Source organism: Melozone crissalis, unplaced genomic scaffold, assembly GCF_028551555.1.
Source record: "Melozone crissalis strain CALT ecotype California unplaced genomic scaffold, PUWL_Pcris_2 ptg000009l_1, whole genome shotgun sequence".
Taxonomy (NCBI): domain Eukaryota; kingdom Metazoa; phylum Chordata; class Aves; order Passeriformes; family Passerellidae; genus Melozone; species Melozone crissalis.
In genome coordinates, this window is record NW_026535787.1 from 5,678,238 (window position 1) to 5,699,780 (window position 21,543).

At 43.2% G+C, this 21,543-nt stretch overlaps 1 protein-coding gene across 1 annotated transcript in view; it reads left to right on the plus strand.

The window, feature by feature from the left end:
• Window positions 1–21,543, plus strand: part of LOC128933301 (prostaglandin F2 receptor negative regulator-like) — a 67,847-nt gene that overhangs the window by 17,741 nt on the left and 28,563 nt on the right. Inside the window, 3 exon segments of the mRNA XM_054270229.1 lie at window positions 13,201–13,566; window positions 14,419–14,838; window positions 18,332–18,715. Of these exon segments, the coding sequence (XP_054126204.1) occupies window positions 13,201–13,566; window positions 14,419–14,838; window positions 18,332–18,715 (1,170 nt within the window).

Consider the following 21,543-nt stretch of genomic DNA (forward strand, 5'->3'; position numbering starts at 1 on the left):
AGATGGGTTTAGCCTCAGGTCTTGCCTCTGGTGGTGGCCATGAGTGGAAGCCTGGGGAAGAGTGAACACATTACTGTCCTGGTGTATCATTTCATGATCATATATAGCTTGGAAGCTTCCTAAATCAGAGGTGGTATCCTCATAGAATCATAGCACGGTTTGGGTTGGAAGGGGCCTTACAGATCATCTAGTTCCAACCCCCCTGCTGTAGTGGTTTTGGTCCCATGCAAAATCAAGACACCTGCCATGGAGAGGAGCACTTTCCACTAGACCAGGTTGCTCAGAGCTCCATCCAACCTCACCTTAATGTGCTTAACCTTGGCTAATTCCCCCAAGTATTTGCTGGCTCATGGGTGTTGCACTTGGCTAACTCTGAAGCTGGTTTCTGAGATGTTCTGGGTGTTGGCGCCTATTAGATAATCTTATTGTGTTACCTTTCTCTTTTATCACCTCTGGTGTTGACTTGACTGTGCAATGCATGGCATGCCAATGACAGCAGCAAAGTATCTACTTAGGAGAGATACATTTCTTGAAAGCAGGGAGAACAGGAAGCATTTTAAGATGTGTATTTGGTCATGCTTAAATGAAAGTGTGTAGCTAAAGGCTGAACCCCAGACTTTGCCAAGGCTCCAAGTGGTGCTGTACTGTGATAGACTTTTATTACATGTGGGTTTTCTCATGTCTAATGGCATCAAATTCTCCCCAGAAATTAAATGTGTGTGACATTCTGCAGTGCTACCTGCTCCTGTGTGTGCCAGGGAGGCTGTTGAGGATTGATTGTTGAGGCAGAAGTAGATACTGCAGCAAATGCTGCAAGTTAATCAAAGCAGATAACAGAGATAACTTACTGGCATATAATCTAAAGGGAGAAAAGACTTTAAATTTGTGGTGGGGAACATGAAATGACTGCTGGTCTTCCTTGGCCAGGTGCTGAATTGATGAGCCTTGCTGTTCTGCTACTGGAGGTAACAAAGTGCCTGCATTGGATTCAGGGCAGGGTTTTCACAGGTGATGGAAGGCTTGGGACTGTGAGCCTGGAACTTTAGAAAGGAGGCTTGGTTCCCCAGGAGATGAATGCTCAGGCATTTTTGATAATTGAACTTCTTCAATTCAAGCACTGCCTAACTTTGGTCACACAAGAGCAGAGTGCTTCTTTTTTCTTCTTTTTTTGCTTACTCTATAAGTCACAAGTAGAAATGTTTGTTTTTCTCCAGGATTGGGTAATTTGGAGTGGAATTTCACCAGATGCTTGCTCAATGCTTTGCTGGTTTCTGGATCTCTTTTGTGTTGCCCACATGTACATACCTGCCCACCTGTTCCAGAAAGCCTCTTCTTCTGTCCAGTAAAATTAATCTTCCAGGAAATTAAACAGCAGCCACATGCAATACTGTTTCCTTTCACGTGTGAGAACAGCTTTCTAGAGGTAGGATTCAGGGCCACAGACAGCTAATTACACAGCTAATTTGCCTTCAAGCTCTTGGAGGCACTGAATGCCAGGAAATTTTTGACTCTTACATGCTTTTTTGGGAAGTTTTGGCTGTTAAATTTGTTGAGCAGGCATAAGTGATGCTGAGAAGTGTGGGTGGATTTCAAATCCTGGCCACACATGTGTTCATGGCTTTGGCTCACACTTGTGATTTAGGGAAGAGCTTCTATTTCCACACTGAAGTTCAAATGTGAACAGTCCTTTAAGCATCCTTTATGAGCACAGAGGTTGCATCTTCATTATCATTTTGGTTGTTATTCAGGACTGAATTTCTGAGGTGAATCCCAGTTTCTTCACTTTGCTTTTTGCTGGGAAGCAATCTGAGTATTCCTTGGGATGTAACTGACCCAGAAGTGTCACTCCAGGAGCATATCTGCTGTGCTTCAGGTGTCTTGGATTTTTGGTACACTGCGACCCTCCAAAGATGCAGTATGATTTTTGGGGGCTTAGCACCAGCTGCCCTCTGCAGCCTTTTCTCTTTTTAAAGACTGTGCTGGTGCCAAAGTAGATAATTGTGGTAGTCTTATTTTTCTTTGTGATGCAGATATTTTTTTTTTTGTTTAAATATTAGTGAAGTAAATAAGGAGGCCATCTTGAGTTCCAGCTACTAACCTAAAACTTTATTCTGAATTTTCAGGAGTCTTAATGAAACCAGCATTATTGTTTTGAATGCTGCTTGTGAGGCTTTTTCTTGTTTCCAGAAGTGTCCTGTGTTGGTATTTGTCCCTTTCAAATAATGAAGAGTGCTGTGGCATGCCTGTTTTCAAAGCCAGCTGTTTTGCAGACCCATCTGGGGGTAATTTTATTTAACAGTCTGCGTGGGGGTTGCACAGAGACCTTGACTGGAATCCCTGTGTGCCTTCTAGATGTTGTTTTATGTCCCTGACCTCTCATCTTTTTTCTTATCCAGACCTCTTTTCTTCCCTTGCTCCCACTGAACTGCTGACCCTCTGCTTTGGAAGAGAGAAATGATTCTGTAATGGAAAATATCTCTTCCTGAAATGGGTAATTTCATGTGTCTCCTTTTTTTTTTTTTTTCTGTGCTACAGATGAGACTACCTATCTTTTCTGGGGCAAGAGAGTCTCTCATTGTCTCTCCCATAGCAAATAATAAAAGCTCAGCAGCATCAAGCAGTGTAAATACCTTGCAGTCCTGTTCTCAATTACAGAATTAGTTATGTAAATCTTGTCTTAAAGGAGGAAGAGCCCTGATGTCTCTTAAATCATACTCTGTGCGCACGCATGCGTGCAATTCCTCGTTGTCCAGGAGAAAAATACCACGCAGGCTCCACAGAGATTAACATACTAAACATTGTTGCTCTGCATGACCTGAAATTGGCTTTTGGGTGCTAATTGGATCTGTGGGCTTTGGGAGGAGGGCTTGGAAAGCACTGGCCTCCAGTTTTCCAGGTTTCAGGCAGCAGTATGGATGTGGTGGCTGTGTATGGGCCCAAGTGAAGTCCTCTGGGGGCACCAGTTGCTAGAGCACAAGTTAGATAACTGTTCTCTGTTGGCTTATGTCATCTTTGCCTGGCTCTTTGCATTCATCTTTATGTAAAGAAGCTGTGATACAGTGAGCACTAAGCCTGAAACCAGGAATGCCTGTTATCCGTTCCTAGCTTTTTAATTTGGTCTGGTTGGTTAATCTGTCCAAGAAGATCTGCTGCAAAAGGACCTGGCAAAAGCTGTGCTACTGCACTTAGCTCCACAGTCCTGCAAGGCACAGGCACTCATTTCCATGCCATAACACCCATTCTGTGTGCATCTGCTGTTGGCATTTTTAACGTGGCCGCTTGCTTGGAGATTATTTACGGTGAAGACGAGACCGTTAGAAAATTAAATTACAGGCAAAAAGGATTGCTCCAAAACACTGAGCTCCATCCCCCCACTGGCTCCTGTGGCTGCAAATCAGTTGTCAAGCGTGGAGCCAAGGTGGGCCAGTGCCATATGCTGCCCTGTTGAGCAGTTCCAGCAGCCCGGCCACCTCATGCCATCATCTCTCACAGCAGCAGATGCAGGCGGAGGGAAGCTGCCCTTCAGCATCCCAAGTGGAGAGTCTGGGAGCCCAAGTGTGTGTGTGTGTGTGTCATTTGGTGTTGTGGCTGCTGACTTGTGTGATGGGCCGCTGCTGCTGCTTTTGCTGGAGCCCCCAGGATGCCTTTGCTCATCCAGTGAAATGCTTGTTAGGAAATGAGTGCCTGTGTGTGGAGACTTGAAGTGAACCCCAACATAATTCTTGGGGAGGTGAGGATTAGTCATATCTGGATTATGGAAGTATTTGGCTTTTTAAATTTCATTTCCAAATCCCCTTTGGATTTAACTTGGCTTTAGACAGGACCTTGTCTGGTATGAGTGGAGTGTTGGGTTAAATTGCAGTAGACAAATGCCACCAAATTTAAGCAGGTAAAGAACACAAAAAAACACCAACAAAAACCTGCAGCCTGCCCCCCTTCATCCCAAACACCAAATAAAAAGCTCACATCTAAAAGCAAGGCAAAACAATCACTCAAGAACCTCCCCCTAAAAAAACCTCCAGGACCTGTTTGTGGTTTTTCTTGCTTTGCTTTTTGATTTTAGTATAATTCTTAATGAAAAATAAAAGACTTCACGTTGGTTTCAGCACTTCTTGTATTTGTTAGCATTTTTAAAGGGTTTTTTTTGTATATTACCTAGCATTATAGATGACTTGGAAAACAAATGATTACTTCATGTTAATAAAAATCAATGCTTTCTGCTTTGGGAGAAAAAGAGAGTTATGGTAATGGAAATTATTTTGGAGAGAGAAGGGAGTGTTTCAGGATTTCCTTTCTAAAATATACATATATATTATATGAATTACAGACTTGTGAAACACATGGCTATTGCTGTTCATGCAGCTTTTTAAAAAGTCTTTTGACAAATGCTTTTTCTTAGCTTTCCAGCTTTATCAGCTCTGTTATGAGCTATGTCCTGTTGAAAGACATGTTGGTAAAAAACATAGTAGCTTATAGAGTTTTAATGTGATCTTTCTAGGGTTTACATTTTTTTGTCTTGGATTTTCACTCAATGTATGATTTTTAGTTAATGTAGATGCAGATTTAGAAATTATCTATTTCAATTGTTTACTCCAGTTAAATCTCCCAAAAGTTCAGTTTAATCCTAGTGGTATGCTGCATTCCACACAGAGCAAAGAAAATGGTTTGTCTCTGCCCAGAGGAAATTGCAGAATAGAACAAATGGATTTGGACTGCTCAACTCAGTTCCAAATGCTTTGGGAAAGATTTAAGATGAGAGATAAGTGCAAGTTAATGATGTTGCAGAACAGCACTGATTTTAATTCTGTATATTCCAGTTTGGGGACTTTTAAAAAATACTTCTCTTGCTCAAGTTGGCATTAGTAGTAGGTATTTGTTAACCTGTGTCTTTCCTCCCCACTAAAGGAAATGTGAAGATACTGTAGATACAGCATTTCTGGAAATATTTGCAGCCTGGTTTCCAACTATGCTCTTAAGCCTTGCATTGTGGGCTTTAGTGCTTTGCCAACTGTTTTCTTTAGAATGCAACATATTGAACTTCTCCTCTGCAACACAAATTGCTTCTGAGGAAGAACAACAGAAAATCACCTGTCTTGTGTGGCAGTCTAAATGCCACTTCCAGAATGCCTGGACTTTTTGGGTCAGATGTCACCAGGTAACCTAAATGGGCTGCTCTGTCAGAGCAGGATAGAAATGGAGACAATTTGGAGGACAATAAATGAAGGCCATTAGCAGGGACAGGTTTGTCAGGTGAGACCCAGGAATAAGTGCCATGTTAATTCTGGCATTTCATGGGGGTTTTGTCCTATCCGCTTTCTTTTTCACTCCCAGATGCATTTTAGAGACTTGTCAGAAGTAGTTCTTAGATACAGCTTTTTATCTTTAACTGTCAGTCAGTGATAGGGAAAGGGAATAGAGATTATATGTGATGGAATTGTTTGACATCCAGGGAATCTAAAACATGATCTTCAGTGTTATCTTTGCCTGCTAGGTGGTTTGGTTGGTTTGGTGGTTGATTTTTTGGGTTTGTTTTTGGTTTTTTGGTTTTTTTGGACTGGTTCAGTTCTCTGCCTGGAGAGAACTGAACCAGATCTCTGAACTGGCTCAGTTCTCTGCCTGCCCAGAGCTGCTCTGTTTTACAAGGTAGCCTCCTGTTTTGCACACTTGGGAAAGGTTTGTATGGCTTCTCCTTTCCCTTTTGCCTGCCATATACCTTGGTCTACCTTCCAGTAGCAAACTTCTCCCCATGGCCAGGAATCAGTGGTGTACAGAGGGATCTATCTGCAGCCAGTGGTACTGTTTTAAACTATACCTGCACATGCAACCTGGTTTCTGCCCTGCAGCTTCCACTGCAGTTTGCTGGTCTCTTCTCTTTCTGCTGTAGCATGAGTAATCCAAAGAAGCACTTGCAGCAAATTCCCATAGCTTGTTTTGGTACAGGATTGAGATGGGTGATGTGCTGGAGTGAAAGATGCCAGTCAGCTTGTCTTCAAAGGAGAGGAGCTGTACAGGGGACCAGTGCTTCATTCCCCAAAGCCTGAGATGGCAGGAGAGGCAATGCTGCCTATTGGAGCTGCCTTGGGAGAGAGACAAAAGGTGGCTTTCATTTTTGTGAGACAGAAGGTGGCTTTCATTTTTGTGAGATGGTTCACTGATGTTTTTCCAAAGTGAATCTTTTTGGGGAGTGAGCAGATGAACTGCTGACTACGTGCAGTGGTAGAGTGTAGTTCATATGGTGAAGTATTGTTCTCTTACTGTCCCTGTTTTTTTGGACAGTAAGATCTTCTGACTGCTGTCAGGGCTGGAACTCCTTTCCTATGGAGAAAGGCTGATGTTAAGTCTGGAGAAGAGAAGACTCTAGGGAGATCATATTATGGCCTTTCAGGTACCTAAAGAGGCTTGTAAAAAGGATGGAGAGGGACATTTGACCACGGCACGTAGTGACAGGACAAGGGATAATGGCTTTAAACTGAAAGAGGGCAGGTTTTGCTTGGATATTAAGAAGAAATTCTTTATGATGAGGGTGGAAAGACACTGGAGCAGGTTGCCCAGAAAAGCTGTGGATGCCCCATGATTTGAAATGTTCAAAGTCAGGTTGACTGAAACTTCCAGCGGCTTGGTCTAGTGCAACACATCCCCGCCCATGGCAGGGTGTTGGAACTAGATGATCTTTAAAAGTCCATTCCAGCCCAAACCATTCTGTGGTTCTGTGATAACTGAGAACTGTGCCCTAGTGAAAGCCTCATGGTTTGTTCAGGTGCTTTTGTAATCCCATGGCTTGGTGGCAGTGGGTGAGGGCATGAGTGGTGAAGAAAGCAGGTTGTTCCTGTGCTGCAAAATTAACACTCATGTGCTTTCATGTGAATGTTAGTCCACGTGGTGTACATGGAGGTCAGCTGGGAAGGTAGTTGCTCGTTCACCCTGTGCTGGAGATGTGGTTTTTCTGAGATCTCAGATGGTATGGAGATAAGAGCAATCCAGCAGCCTTGCAGTTTGATGGCTTTTCTGAGGCTCCACTTAAGATGCAGTATGCGTTTCTTCATCCTGATAGAGATAATGGGTTTTAAGCAATTACACCCAGGCTAATTCCTTTTGATAAGAGCTCTACATTATCTAAAAAAAGAATCCTAGCCGCCTGGGAAAGAACAATGTAAATGTCTCTGTCACGGACTCTTTCATTTGCTCTTCTCTGATATCTTCAGATGATAGGCTGCAGATCTTTCAAGCCATAAAAATCTATCAGACTGTTTTTAGGTAAGGCAGTTCTACAGTCAGAGAGGTGTAACATGACTGTTTTCTTGCAAGGTATGGAGGGAACCCTGTGTGCCTCAGATGATTACAGCTTTGACATGAACAATCAAATTTGTTTTTTGTTTGTTGTTTCTTTCCTGTGAAGGCTGGCCAGTTGTAAAGTCTGGGTTGCTTCTGCTGGTTAAGGCAATCTGAATTAGGTAATTTGGAAAGAATAGAAATAGCCTACCACTTAATTTAGCATACATCCCAATCCCTGCTCTGTGTGTCTGCACTGGAAAGAAGGGTATGATAATGTCATGTTTTAAGCAGCAATGGTAAGGGATCTCACTTACTTAGTTTTGGTTTTTTCCTTCTCTTTTTGAGACTAATATGGAAATTTTGATAGTTAGCTGCCTTTCTGGCTTTTCAAGAACTTTCCTGCTTAATCTCTGATTTTTCCTCTCAGACTACACAGTGTAGCGTAGAAAATTTAATTGACTGCATTTAAAAAGTGGAGGAAATACCAAAGTAAAATGTTTGTTTAAATATGCCTCTTCTAGGAAATTCATGTTAATTATATATGAAAAAAATAATTGCTGTAACAATTATTGAAAGTTTTGAAAGATTTTCAGGCATTTTAGGCGTGTTGGTATAACTTGTTCTTTCTCTCCTAGCTAGTCACTGATGACATTTTTGATGTGTAGCTGCCTGATTATAATTGAAGCTGGGAGGATAGGCAAGGGGAAGAGGGGCAGATTGGAGATAAGGATTATCATCTCCTGTGCTGATATGCTTTGGCTCTCCTTCCCAGGAGGAGAGGCTGTGAATGTGTGGCATGCTGCCTGTGCCTTCACCTGCCTGCTCACTAGGGAAAGTTGCTGAATGCTTTCCATCAAGAGCCTGATAATTTCTTTTTTTGAAAATGGAGGAAGAGTATTTGAGTGCATGTGACTCTGGTGGGCTAAAAAAAAAAAATAGGCAAAAATCACTTTTTTCCTTCAGTTTGGAAAATGGCTTTACACATCATGAAGGCTGTGGTTAAGCAGTTCGGTAGAGAAGTGAGAGGTTTGGGATTTTGCTAGAAATGGCTTTAGTGGTAGGGGATTCATTGCTCACACTCCAGTGTGGCACAGGAGGGGTTGCCCCTGCCCGGTTCAGTCACTCCCACAGTGCTGCAGCAAGTGTTGCTTCGACTGGAAATAGATGGAGGAGTCCAGGGAGGGAGGATTGTTGCCACCATTTGCAAAGTTGGCCGCAGTATTTTTTTTTCCTGTCATAAACTGTTGAGAATTTGAAAGGGCTGCTGGGTATTTCCTTCCCAGACATGGTAATGTTCAGTTGGCAAATGAAACAACCTTTTGTTCGGAAGGCTCTTTTGAGATGAAAGGCGTCAGCAAAGTTGTCGCTGTGTCTCCTGTGACTGCCTTGGTTGAGGAGCTGGACTGTGTGTTCCAAGTCTTTCTGATGCACAGGCTCGAGTGCTTAGTCTGAGCCAATTTACTCATTCGTTAGCTCTTACTTTTTTGACTTTAATTGGCTTCCTACTGCATGTCAGATTGCATTTTCCTTCAGCTGGCGGATGTGGAGGCGACCTCCTTCTCCGGGCTGCCACGAGAACATGTTTTCTTATTAGAGAGAGCTGTCTAGTGCAGGCTGGGGGAAGCACCTTGGGAAAGAGAGTGCTGAAGCACAAGTGTGTTCTTTGCAGCAATAATACTTCCTCAGCCTTGTGGAAGGCTCCACAGGTTACTTTTCATCTTGTCCTTTCGTAAGTGATACACAGATGCAAAATGTATATAAAAATGAAGCTCCTAGAAGACGTTCCAAATGTCCCCAGTGCAAGGGGAAATCCTTAACCAGCCCTTTCCTTGAGGAGTTTTCTAGCTTGTTGAGAGTTTAAATGTCTACCTGTTCTGTAGGTCCTGCACAATTTTGCGGCCTTGTTTTCTTGGTTATCCTAAAAATGACAGGTTACTATTTATACTCAGATTAACTTCACAACCCGTCTATTCAATCATCTGCTTTCCTTGTTCTCCTTTTTGGAAGGATTTCATTTAATGCCAGCATTAAAGTGCAATGATGGTGCATCTGGGTGGTGGGTCAAATTTATAAACCATTGCTAGGGAAAAAATCCCATCTCAAAGCTGCCTTGGCTATGTCTGAGCTGTCTTGCCCCATCTTACTAACATGACAGACCCCAGTGTATTATTCTACCTTGAGCCAACTTTGTCCAGGTTTCTGGTGAAGTATTTCATGCATTCCCGTAGGAGAATCCTCTGATCAAGTGCTTGACAAATACCCACAAGGGCTCTGTGGTTGCCTTACATTTGTGTGTTTCTGGCCCAGCCCTGCAGAAGGGCCAGTGTTGCCTGGTGATGCTGTCACCTGTTTCATGAACCCAAGGAATACGTCCCATGCCTTGTGTTTGTGTGCTGTCCTCCTTGCAGGGGCTCCATTACCTTTTGTTTTGGAAAACAGTTCCTTGCAATTTCATCTGGTGGTCTGGTAACTCCATAAAAATAAAATTTTGTATTTAACAGTTAACCTTGGGCTTTAGAAAATTTGATGTCCAACACTAACTCAGATCCAATTACTGAGTTCTCACTAAATTCACATCTTCGGTGGGATCAGTGATGCTGAGAAATACAGATTTGTCAAAGTTCTGTTGCTTTCTGTCACTAGTGTATACATTGTTTTGTCTTCCTCCATCTGTTTCTATAGTTAAATGAGATTCAGATGAATTCATCAAGAACCTGTCACCTTATATTAGCAGTGAAATATATTTGGTGTCATGAAAAATAAATGTTTCCAACAAATTTACGTAGTTTTGAGCTCTTGTATCATGATTGCTCTAGGAAGGTGAGGGGGTGTATGTAATTAACACAGGACTCTAAGAATAAAATATTTGCAAAAGCTCCTCACTTATCTGCCAGAGTAATATGGAGTTCACCTTTTGCCAAGATCGGTGTCTGTAGCACTGTGTCTGTAGCTACTTCTGCCACAGTTACATGAAATGTTAATCCCTAATGCACGGCAAAGAACACCTTGTTTAGTCTCTAGGGATGGCAGGACCTTAAATTCACAGCCTGCTGGGTCCCTTAGAAATGCAGCTTACCCTTGGGGTGCCTGCCCTGTGCACACTCATCCTCACTGTGGGAAGGGCAGAGCAGCTGCTCTGCAGGAAGTTCTCAATCTCTTATTTAGTGATGTTGCCTCTGCTCCTGCCTTACCAGAATCCTGATTTATTTTAGCAATAACAAGTGTTATTGTTTGAAATGTATAAAACTCTGCTACACCTCATCCCTCTTCTCTCCTGCAGTCTGTTTCACTGCCTTCCTTCCAGCCCTGGGTTAAGCAGGAATTGCTTGTGGGAGGGGGATAGTCACGACTTTACAGATCTGGTGAGGACTCCCTGTGCTCCTATCTTTCACTTTGGTTTGCCTTTTTGCAGGAAGGTGCTAATCACCCCCTACCTTCATTTAGTGTCAAAGGGTCTTTAGTGACCTTGGAAGAAGAGGAACTGAGCTGTCTGTGCTAATCTCAAACACAAATGTGCAGCCCTTGCCACATTAGTCATGCCTTTGTCACCTCTAGATTGGATTAGTGCAGTGCACGGTGTGTGGGTCTGCAGCTGAAGACACATGCAGAACAGTGTTGTCTGCTTGTTTTAGTGTCACCAGAGAGTATTTTCTAGAGATGTCAGTGCTTGAGGAGTGCCCTCAGTCAGGATCCTGAGCTGACTTCTCACACTGGTTTGCTGGAAGCTGGTTTGACTGTCAGGCTTTAAAGCTTACCTGCAGCTGCTACTGCTTTCTGTAAGAGGATAAGTTGAAGGATTGAATGCAACGTAAGGCTTTGTGAGGAAGTATATCAGAGCCCTGCAGCTTGCTTTATTTTTTGTTGATTGTTTTTCTCTGTGGATGATTTTAGGATTTTAGCGTGGTGCTTGGGTTAGGAGAGGTGTCCTTGAAGACATCTGTCTGTGGAGCAGTGCATTGTCAGTGGAGGTTTTCCTCTCCAATGCACATGTGAATGGTGCAGCAAAGCCCAGCTTCCTTATTAGGACTAGTCAATCACTTAATCAGGTATATAATAGCAGTCTTCTGGGAGGGATAGAAGGGGTAGGAGATTAACCCCAGTCTGCATTACAAATAAGTTTAATGAAGTACTAATGTTGAATACAGAAGGTCATGGCAGTGAGGAAGTTGGACTATTATGACTGAGCCTGTCCACATGAACAGCCTGCAAAGCAAAGAGCATGGTAAGAGTTCTGAACTGGGCAGTTTTAGTCCTTGGTTCAACTGTTTGCCAAACTATAACTGCAAATAAAATTATACTTTTTCTCTTGCAGTTATGCTCAGTGTGTGCAGCTGCTTGTGTAGTTTTAAAATGCCCACAGAAATCTTATTCTTTAACACATCCTTCTCCACACTGCTCTGGAGTGGACAAGCTGTGCTTTATAGCAGGTTCCCCAGTGGGGATTTCTGTTCACAAGGCTCTTCTGCCCACACTTGGACACCCATTGGCATGATGAGCCTAAGCCAGCAAGTGGAGTCCTAATCTACAGTAGGAAGATGTGCAGAGTGATAGGAGGGAAAGGCTCAGCAAATATATTGGTCTTCATATCACTAGCTGGTGGCTTTCCCAATGGACTTGGTGAATTGTAGCAGATGTGGAATGCTGTACTTTGCATGTTGGAGGGTTGTTTATTTGTCTTTTCCTCTGTGGTATCTCAGATCAATTTTTTGGTCCAATTGTTAGATGTCTTCTTCATTGTATCAAGAGCTGTCTTTCAGTGCTCTGGCTTCTGTTCTACCTGGCTGTTAAAATATTTTGCTATGGATATGGAGGTGGTGGGATGCCGCAAGCTGTTTGTGTTTGCAGGCTGAGTTTAGTAGTACTCATCTTTTGAGAGATTTCTCTGGTTGGAACTATGAATCAAAGCAGTTTGCTCTTTGGAGAAGTAAGGACCTGCCAAAATCCATGTGCAGCTGCTGGGGTTATTCTCTGGACTACAGAGCCAAATCAACCAGAAGAGTCTCTTGCTGTGTCTCTGCCAGGTCCTCTGGCTTGTTTAAGTGGTTCACACTTCTGCCTGGAGCACAACATTTTGCTTTGCCAGCTCCTGCAGAAAACTGCTGTTGTCCTTTCCTTCTGGTGAGACGGTCCCAGAAAACACAGTCTGAGCACTGTGCTTTGGAGGGATCCTGCTCTGCTCACGCTCCCAGGTTCTGGGCCTTCACCAGAGAGCAAACTTGTGGTTGCAGATATCCGCTAAAGCAAACTGTGTCTGTTTTAATCAGTTCTTCCTTTTGAATCAATTTGGAGGGCAAGGAATCTCACCTGTGTTTGAGAAGCCATGACTCTTTAGGGCAGCTGTGACTACACTCGTTTTGGGAGAATGTCAGCTTAAAATTCTCCTGGCCCTCAATCTAAGGGAGAATTAATTTCCTACTTCAGACTCTCTAGTGGTATCAGCAGAAGTCTTATAAAAATTCCTGATTAGATTATGCCCTCATTGTAGTAATGAAAACCACTTATTAATGTTGTTTAAATATCTTATGTAACACTTGCCTTGTGGTAGAGAAACTATTATCCATTGGATCTATGGCTAATTCTCTTCTTTTTTTTTCTCTTTACAGTCTTCTCTCAGTTAGTATTTTGTTACCTCACGTGGTATTAGATAAGCAGCGAAAAAAAGATGGCCCACACTAAAAATGGTGTGTTTAGAGGCTCCTGCTTCAGTGAGATGAAATGTGAATGGGAAATATTGCTCTTGCAGAGTGGAATGCAAGAGCTGCAGAGTGGGATGCCCAACCTTGGCATGTTTAATTGTTGGTGTGCTCCTGGTTGAAGCCTGTACTTAACTGCAGAGTGGGATGCCCAACCTTGGCATGTTTAATTGTTGGTGTTTTCCTGGTTGAAGCCTGTCCTTAACTGTGTCCTATTCTCCGTTCTCCCGCCCAGCTTTGTGCAGAGGGCGCATTGTGAGAGTGCCCCCGGGTCCCCTCATTCGAGTGGTGGGCACGGAGGTGGCCATCCCGTGCAGCGTGAGTGACTATGACGGACCCAGTGAGCAGAACTTTGACTGGGAGTTCTCCCGGGACACTGACTTCGTGCGGATAGTGAGTACCTGGGATTCTACCTTCACCTCTGAGGAGTACCAAAAACGCGTGGGCCGCGGGGATATCAAACTGAGACGGAGCAGCAACGATGCTGTGGAACTTGTGATTAGGAACATCCAGCCAGCTGACCAAGGGAGATACAAATGTTCCACGCCCAGCACTGATGCCACCGTTCAGGGAAATTATGATGCAGAGGTCCAAGTGAAAGGTATTTCTGAAGAGTGAGGTGTGCTTTAAATTTGTTTTTGATAATGATTATAGATGTACCCTTAAGAATGTTGATTTTACTGTTGTTTATGATCATTGTGATTTTTTTGTTTCTTTTCTTCTTATTATTCCTCTTTAATTCTCCTAAAGCCAGCATTTAAAATTGGGAAATATGATAGCAAAGGCAAGTGAGGTGAAGAAGTGAAGAGAGGCTGTTTACTATAAACACCACTTTTTTTTTTTCTGTCTAGTAAATATGTAAATAAAACACTAAGTGGTGGGTTTTCTGAAGATGTTTGCAAATATTTCATGTCCCTAATCCTCTTGGTAGAGAAGCTATGTTCAGGTAAAAACCACAGGCTGCCTTCTCTCTCAGTTTTAGTGTCATTTAGGGATCTCTCTGTATGAAGGAGGTAATCTTCCTTTTCTCCTTTATAGCATGTTGATACTACAGTCTTGTCCTAGCTTTCCTCTATCACTTACCATTTTTCAGTATTAAATTTGGACACTATTTCTTTTCCCATATCTTATTTTTTACTCACATGAATATCAAGATCAGTTTTGTATGAGAATAGTCAAAATGATGATGTTTGGATGAGAAACTAAAGTGAGTGGAAGGATAAATGAATTCTTGTCTTGTCTTGTTTAAAGCAGAGTACTTCCTTTAGTGCTTTTTCAGCTGAATTTCCTTCTTCCTGGAATATATTTATTTGTGGGAGAAGGAATGATTGGCAAGGTGTTGCTCTGTGGTGGTTTTATTGCCTCACATCTGAACAGCTCACTGTGGGTGTTCTCTATTTGATTCTGTTTTATGATGCTTGTGTCGTTTGGGGTTTTTTTTTTTCCCAAACAGTGATTTCCGACGGTTTGTCCGTGAGCGGCTCCAAAGCTCGTTCCTCCACGTCTCTCCGGCTGTCCGAGGGCGACTCCTTCAAGCTGCGCTGCTCAGCCGCCACCGCGTCCCCGGAGCACACGCACCTGCACGTCACCTGGCAGGTCAGGAGCGGCTCCTCTTGGCGGGACGTCCTCTCTTTGACGCACGAGGGCAAGTTCCAGCCGGGCCCCGGCTACGAGGAGCGCTACCGCAGCGGGGACATCCGCCTGGACACGGGCGCCAACGACACGTACCGGCTCTCCGTGTCTCAGGCCTCCTCCGCCGACGGCGGCGCCTACCGCTGCCTCGTCAGCGAGTGGGTCCGAGGGGCCGACGGCGCGTGGCAGAAGATCCAGGAGAAGAGCGTGGAGATCGCCACGGTGTCCATCCAGAGGACCGGTGAGTGCTCCTGGTCGTGGTGCTGTGTCCCGGCTCCGGTGCTTTGGGGTCACTGAACGAAGCGAGGGTGCGTTCCAGCAGGACCTGGAGTGCTGTGTGGATGGCTGGCCTGTTGTGAAAAACAGCAATCACTTGTTTTTAAAATTTTAAGAGTTTAATAGTAATAAAATGGTAATAAACAATAGTAATAGAATTAGAGTAATAACAATTTGTACAAATTGAATTAGGACAATATGAGACAATAAATACAAAGAGTTACAGACGTGCGGGTACCTTTTTCTGGGCAGCACGAGCCCGAAAAAGGGCACACGTTAACAGAGGATTAACCCTTAAAAACAATAGGCTGTTGCATATTCATACACTTCATACATGATGCATAAATTCCATTTAAATACAGGATTCTGTCTGGTCATCATCAACTTCTTCCTCCAAATCCTAACAGCACCTTCGAGGTGGGAAGAAGTTAATTTCTTCTGATAAGAGGGCAATAAATTCCTGTTCTCTCAAAGATTTAGGTGTCCTGTGGCTGCTATCTTGCTGCGAGTCCTTTCTTTAAAAAAAGTATCCTACATAGCATAGTTTCTACGTTAACATTTTTTATAACCTAAAACTATATTTAACACAGTACTTAAGAGAATTAATACAGCATTACTTTCTAACACAACACATATAATATTCCTTTTAATATTTGCAAAAAGCCAATCATAAAATACATTCATTTTTCACACCTGTTAAATTTGTGACACAATTTTTCTAGCTTTATTTTGGAGAAAAGGGCATGGAATGATTGCCTGGAACCTCTTAGAGGTTCCTGCCTAGACGCAGATTTCATCTCATCCTTCATTCACTTCAGAGTGCTCATGGTTTTTATATATTTTTTTTTATATTTCTTAAATAAACATTATATTTAACACCTGGTCCCCCAAAGCCTTCCCTCTGCTCTCTTATTAACACTGGGTTCCATAGCACTAAACAGCTGCACTTCCCCTGTGAAAGTGGCTTGTGATTCAGTGATAGATGCGGAGCTCTTCTGTGTGCTGTTTATTAAAATAGTGTGGAAAGATCAAGAGAAAGGAGGAAGGCAGTGATAATTTAACAGGGCAAATTACCCAATGATTTTTTATCACTGGTCTGATTTCTCTGCTCTGTTGGCAGGGGTCTAGGACAGTAATGGTTCTGTTAAACACATCATTGCATGCTTGGCTAAGGAGACAGAAATACATGCAGCGCTGTGCTGAGCATATCCAGATATCCCTGCCCATACAGATTCCAGGACTAGATGCACTAAGCACTTGATTGCATTAGCATTATCACTGCTGGTTGGAGGAGGGAGAGCGGGGGTGATGCACCTTATCACTCAATGGGTGGAAAAACAGGCAGTGATGGTCCTTCAGAAATATGAGATTATCACAGTATTTTAGAACTGTTCAGACAGAAAGGGTATCTTTTCATTTTTCTAATCCTTTAGTCACTAGGGAGAACTCAGAAGTCTGGGTTTTTTTTATTGGCTCCTTTAGATGTAGTTTTAGTGTCTTGGTGGTACTTAGCCTGTGAAATTTTGCTGGATCGATCTGTCCCCTCTTTTTCAGGGTGTTTGTTGCACAGCTAAGCTTGCAGGCACTCTCTGCTGACACAGGACTTGCCTAATTAAGAGCTGTAATTCTCGATTTTGTCAACTTTTGCAGTGTTGGTTTAAGTAGGTGGGGTTTAATCAGTGGCTGAAAACAGCATGAGGCTGGCCGAGACCAGCAGTGGTACAGTTTTTTGATGTGGTTTGGGTGTGTGGTTTGTTTGTTGTGGGGGATTTTGTTTTTCTTTGGGTTTTTTGCCTTCATTTTAAACTCTGTCATTAGCAGCACTGGCACTATATCAGGGGCATGAAGTCTTTTTTAAAGTTATGCTAAAGGGGATGGATAATTCTCCAGCAAAGTGCTGTATACACATTCTGTAGAAGGACTTGAAGAGCATCTTGTGCTGACATCTGAAATCTCTGCACTTGCATGCTAAAAGAACTTGAGATGTAAATGGTTATATGCCTATGGGTACACTCTCTCCAAGTCCCTCTATGTGCATATATTGCCAGATTGTGAATGCCCATCACTTTCATGAAGACAGAAATGTTGCTTGGAGAATTGCTGCTCTTAACCTTGCAGATGAGTCTTAGTTTGCATTCTGGTATTAGTCTGTTAAATTAGCTAGGCTTTCCTACTGATTGTAATCCCATGATAAGACAGTCCCAAGGCAAGTCCCAGTGAGAGATTCATCTGGACTTGGTTTCAGCACTCAGGTGCGGCCTGCTGCCCTCTGTCCAGTTTGACTGCTCTGTGTTATCAGGTGGTGAGGGGTGAGATTGAGCCTTGCTTGGTTTTATTGGCAGTAGTTCTGACTACTCTGTTTGGCTCTAGCCTTCATGTGTCGTCTCATTCTAGATGATAGTCCAAGGAAGTTTATGCAGATGGGGAACTATTATTTAGCAGAACATGGTTTTACATAGAAGTCACGAATCTCAGCAGAGACACAGCTGCTGGTTTAAAGCAGGTATTTCTATTCTTGCCGGTGCTGAGAAGAGCCACTGCTGTAGCAGCCCTGTCCACTGGCCTCAGTGGAGGCTTTAGTAGCTGCATTACACACTGTGGGAATGGTGCTGCACTGAGACCCAGATCTAATCTTCAGGCAGCGTAGAACGAGTGAATGAGCAAGTGAAGATACATGGTAGCCTGATCTTGACACTGTGCTTCCATGGTTTTCTTTTTAATATTCTGTATCTAGTCCTATTTGAATGCTGGCTGTGACCATATGTGATATGTATATTAGAAATATTCACAGGCCAGTGGTTGCTGAGTGTGTTTGGAGTGGCTGTTGGTGTTGCTTTGAAGTCCCCAGTGTGTCTTGTTCTGAGCAGTAAGTGCAGAAATCAGCAGTATAGAAGTTACTGCTGCCTTCTGTTTGCTTCCATTTCATGTTTTTGCAGCCCACCTGAGGTCAGTCAGGACTCCAGCATGTGGCCATGGCTGCTTCTCATCTAAATCTGCTCCATTCAAGGAGTTCAAAAATGTCAGCAGAAGCCATGTTGAGTTCCAGTGTAGTTCCTAGTGATTTCTGTCGATGCTTGGTCTTCTGAGGCATAGTCCCAAAACATTTTGTTCCTCCTGTGAGACTGAAAAATTCTATACACATTTTACTGCTGTGCAAAGGTGATGTGCAGTCTCTGGATGAGACAAAGCCTTCATGGACCAGTTGCTGTTGGGTTATAAAAATGCTGTTCTCCCTCCCTTTCTCCCCTCTGCCCTCATCACACATCCCTTGCTTGACTGATAATGTGTATTGCCCTTGTAATAGATCACTCGGCTCAATATCCAATAGGCATTTGAAGGTTGGGCTGCTGAGCCTCTTCAGAAGCTCCTGTTACAGAATGTGAGAGTGAGCTATGTTTATTTAAAGTAACAAATAAAAAAAAAGTTTTTGTTTGAATTTTTGTGTCTCTCTTTCCAAGCTCTAGATGTGGTCATCTCAACCAGCAATGTGTCTGTGACCGAAAGAGACTCCCTGGATCTTACATGCAACATCACGACAGACAGAAGCGGTATTTTCCAAGCAGAGGTGATGTGGTATTTTTCTGCATCACCTGATGACACCTTGTCAGATGCTCAGCTCTTGCTGAGCATGGACCACGATTCTGTTGTCAGTGATTCAACTCTGATCAGCCTCAGCCACGTGGACAGGAACTCCTACCGCCTCCTGGTGCGCGATGTGGATGTGGAGGACTCTGGCTACTACTTCTGTGAAGCTGCTATCTGGGTGCCACTGCACAATGGGAGCTGGCATAAGGTGGTGGAGAGGACCTCTGCACCAGTCAGCGTAGTGGTGACAGCACTGGGTGAGTGATTGTGCTGTCAGATTCATGGGTAGTGTATCCCTCAATCCTTGGCCCCGTCAGAAACGGGAGAGGACCTTGCAGAGTCTCTTCTGCACAAATGTTTCTCTTGTTTGCATCCATTATCTGTGTGTAGGCATCTCTCTCTCACATATATTTCTCTTTATGCAAATATCCTTAGAAGCAAAGTTACCTGGGAGAATTACTAAAAATGAAACTCCAGTAAAACTTCTTAAAAAGCCTATTGTTTTACAGATAGGTCTAGATATGTCAGCCTACCCAATCTGTTCTGTAGTTGATTCTTGAGGGGATAATAGCTGCAATTTAGAGGCAGTGAAACTCCTCTAAAACAGTGAAACTCCAGTGAAACAGGATGTTGTTGCAGAATGGTGTAAGTAAGGTACGTGCACCTGCTAAATTGTGCAAGGTATTGGTGATATTTGAAGCATGAATGAAGCTGGATATGAACAGGCAGAGCTGTAGTGCTTGGTGCCTGTTCCCAGCTCTGACTGGAGGCAAGCATCCAGGCCCAAACCCTTTCAATGTACCCTTTCAGATCCTCTTGTCATGAGAAACTGGTGGTACTATCCACTTACAAAGGCAGAGCTCCTCCAACACGAAAGTGCTGAATGAGGCTAGCATATAGAGAGCCTGTTTTTCAGCAATAAATAGCTGTGCCATAAGGTTAAATCCCATCAACAATGACTTTAAATGTTGCATTTTAGCATTGTGCAGAGCAGCTGAGCCGTGGCCGTCTCCAAGTACACTTGTAATGTGTACTAAAGTGCACAAGTGATTAATGTCTTCATTTCCTGTCCTCCTTCAGCCATTCACATTGCGCATTTCACTTGTGAGTGTTCCCTCCTTTCCCCACTTGTGTGCATGTGCAGTCATGCACATGTGTCCATGTGTGTACAGATGCACTTGCACACTTGTGTGCTCTCTTTTTGTGCCTGTACCTGTAGGACTTCTTTTTAGTCTTTCCATTCTAATTTAGCATTATTTGGGAACCAGGGAAAATAAAATCTGCTTTTCAGCAGATGCAGATGCTTGGTTGCTAGGGGGAGAGAAAGCAGAATAAATTTTCAGTGTTTGAGGTTTTCAACTGCATCCAGAATTTACCAACTCCTCCTCCTTAATGGAAGTTAAGAGCTCCTGGAGTATTAAGTCGTTGAATTGTCAGTGAGGCTGTTCTTTGACAGCTGACAGAGTGGAGGAATGAGGTTTATCCAGCCAGCCTTTTATTCTTTCTAAATCCTCTGTTAGAGTGTCTGTCAGGGTGAAGCGCCTATCTGGAGTGGTGCTATCAAAGAGAAACTCTCTTCTAAGGGTCCTTCCCCTGCCCACAAATGAAACAAACCTCAAGCAATTTTCTTAGAACTTGGGATTCTTGTGGCTTTCTCCTTCTTGTGCCTCTGTCTAGACAAGTGCATCTGCTTTCATAGTCTTTGTTGCTATGAAGATATTAGTTGGTCTTGAATGCTTTCTTTTTGAGGGGAGGGCGTGGCAAAGGGGAAATGGTGAGAGAGTTGTAGAGTGTGAGCAATACATCATGAGGCCCTGGAGTAAACTACTCTTTTGTGAATGGGAAAAGCAGTGTAGCTGTAGGGTCTAAGGGGCCTTACACCAAAAGTGGGGTTTGGCCATCATTATTAATCTGTGCTTTGGTTGTAGCAAAATTCTGTGCATTTTCTTTTTATTTGTCTTGCCCTGAAATAGTGCAGAAATCTCCACATGCTCACTGGTAGTAGGTACCACAGTCTTTGTAAGCAGTGCTTTTATGATTTTATGTTGCCTAATGTCACAGAAACTCCCCACCAGTATTACCAGATTCTCTGGGGTCTGGTGTGTATTGCTGCCCCTGTTCTTGCTGGATGCAAGGACACTGGTGAGAGATCTTTTCTGCAGGCTGACATAGAAGCAGCAGAATTGTAGCTTGTTTGCTACAATTGTTTTTATCCTTTGCATCTCAAGTCCAAAAGTGCATATGCACACAGAGTTTCCACAGCAGTTCTATTAAGATGCTTTATTATTATGGTTTGTTGGTGAGCTAAGCCTAAGTTTTAGCCTTGGATTGCCTTCTTTGTCCCAATTATAGCTTCAGTTAATTGTTTCTAGGAGGGCAAAATGCCAAGTAAAACATAAAGCAGGAAATAAATACAGAGTGCTGAATACAGTTAGGCTGTAAAAGCCGTGTGATGAGTATTGGCCAAACAGTTGGGAAGCTGGTCATTTTTCTGAATTATAGCAGACAGCAAGACAAAAATATTCTAATACTAGTAAATAAATATGTATTTCCTTTGTGGTGTGAGGTTCTTGCTGTAATCTTTTTCCTTTACTATCTGTGTAGTCTGAGAGAAAATAGTCATGCGGCTCCCTTATCGCTTTTAGGCTTTGGGCAGCCAGCTATTTCAGATTTAAATACAACAGCCCCATTCTTAACCCGTGAAACTCAGGCACTGATTTTCCAGCCTGAGATATTCCAGCCTCACAGCTGCACAGCACAGACTTCTCTATTCAGACTGTGAAGCTTTTTCTGATCTACACATCTTCAACTCTTATCCTACTTAGTATTTCTTGATCTAGGTAGTATTTAAACTGCTGATCTCTGAAATTTACTGTGCTCAGCTCTTGGTGCTGCCTCTGGCCAGTGCCAGTGGTGTTCTGTGTCCCCTGGTTTGGGTGAACTGTTTGGCTGTTTTTTACCATTCTTAAGCTGTTGTAGAGACACAATGGGACGGTTAAGTGTGAAAAATAAGGCATTTCATGATGGGAGATGGCCTCTTATCCTGGAGAGATACTGGGAAAATGGGATGTCTCTAGTCAGTCCG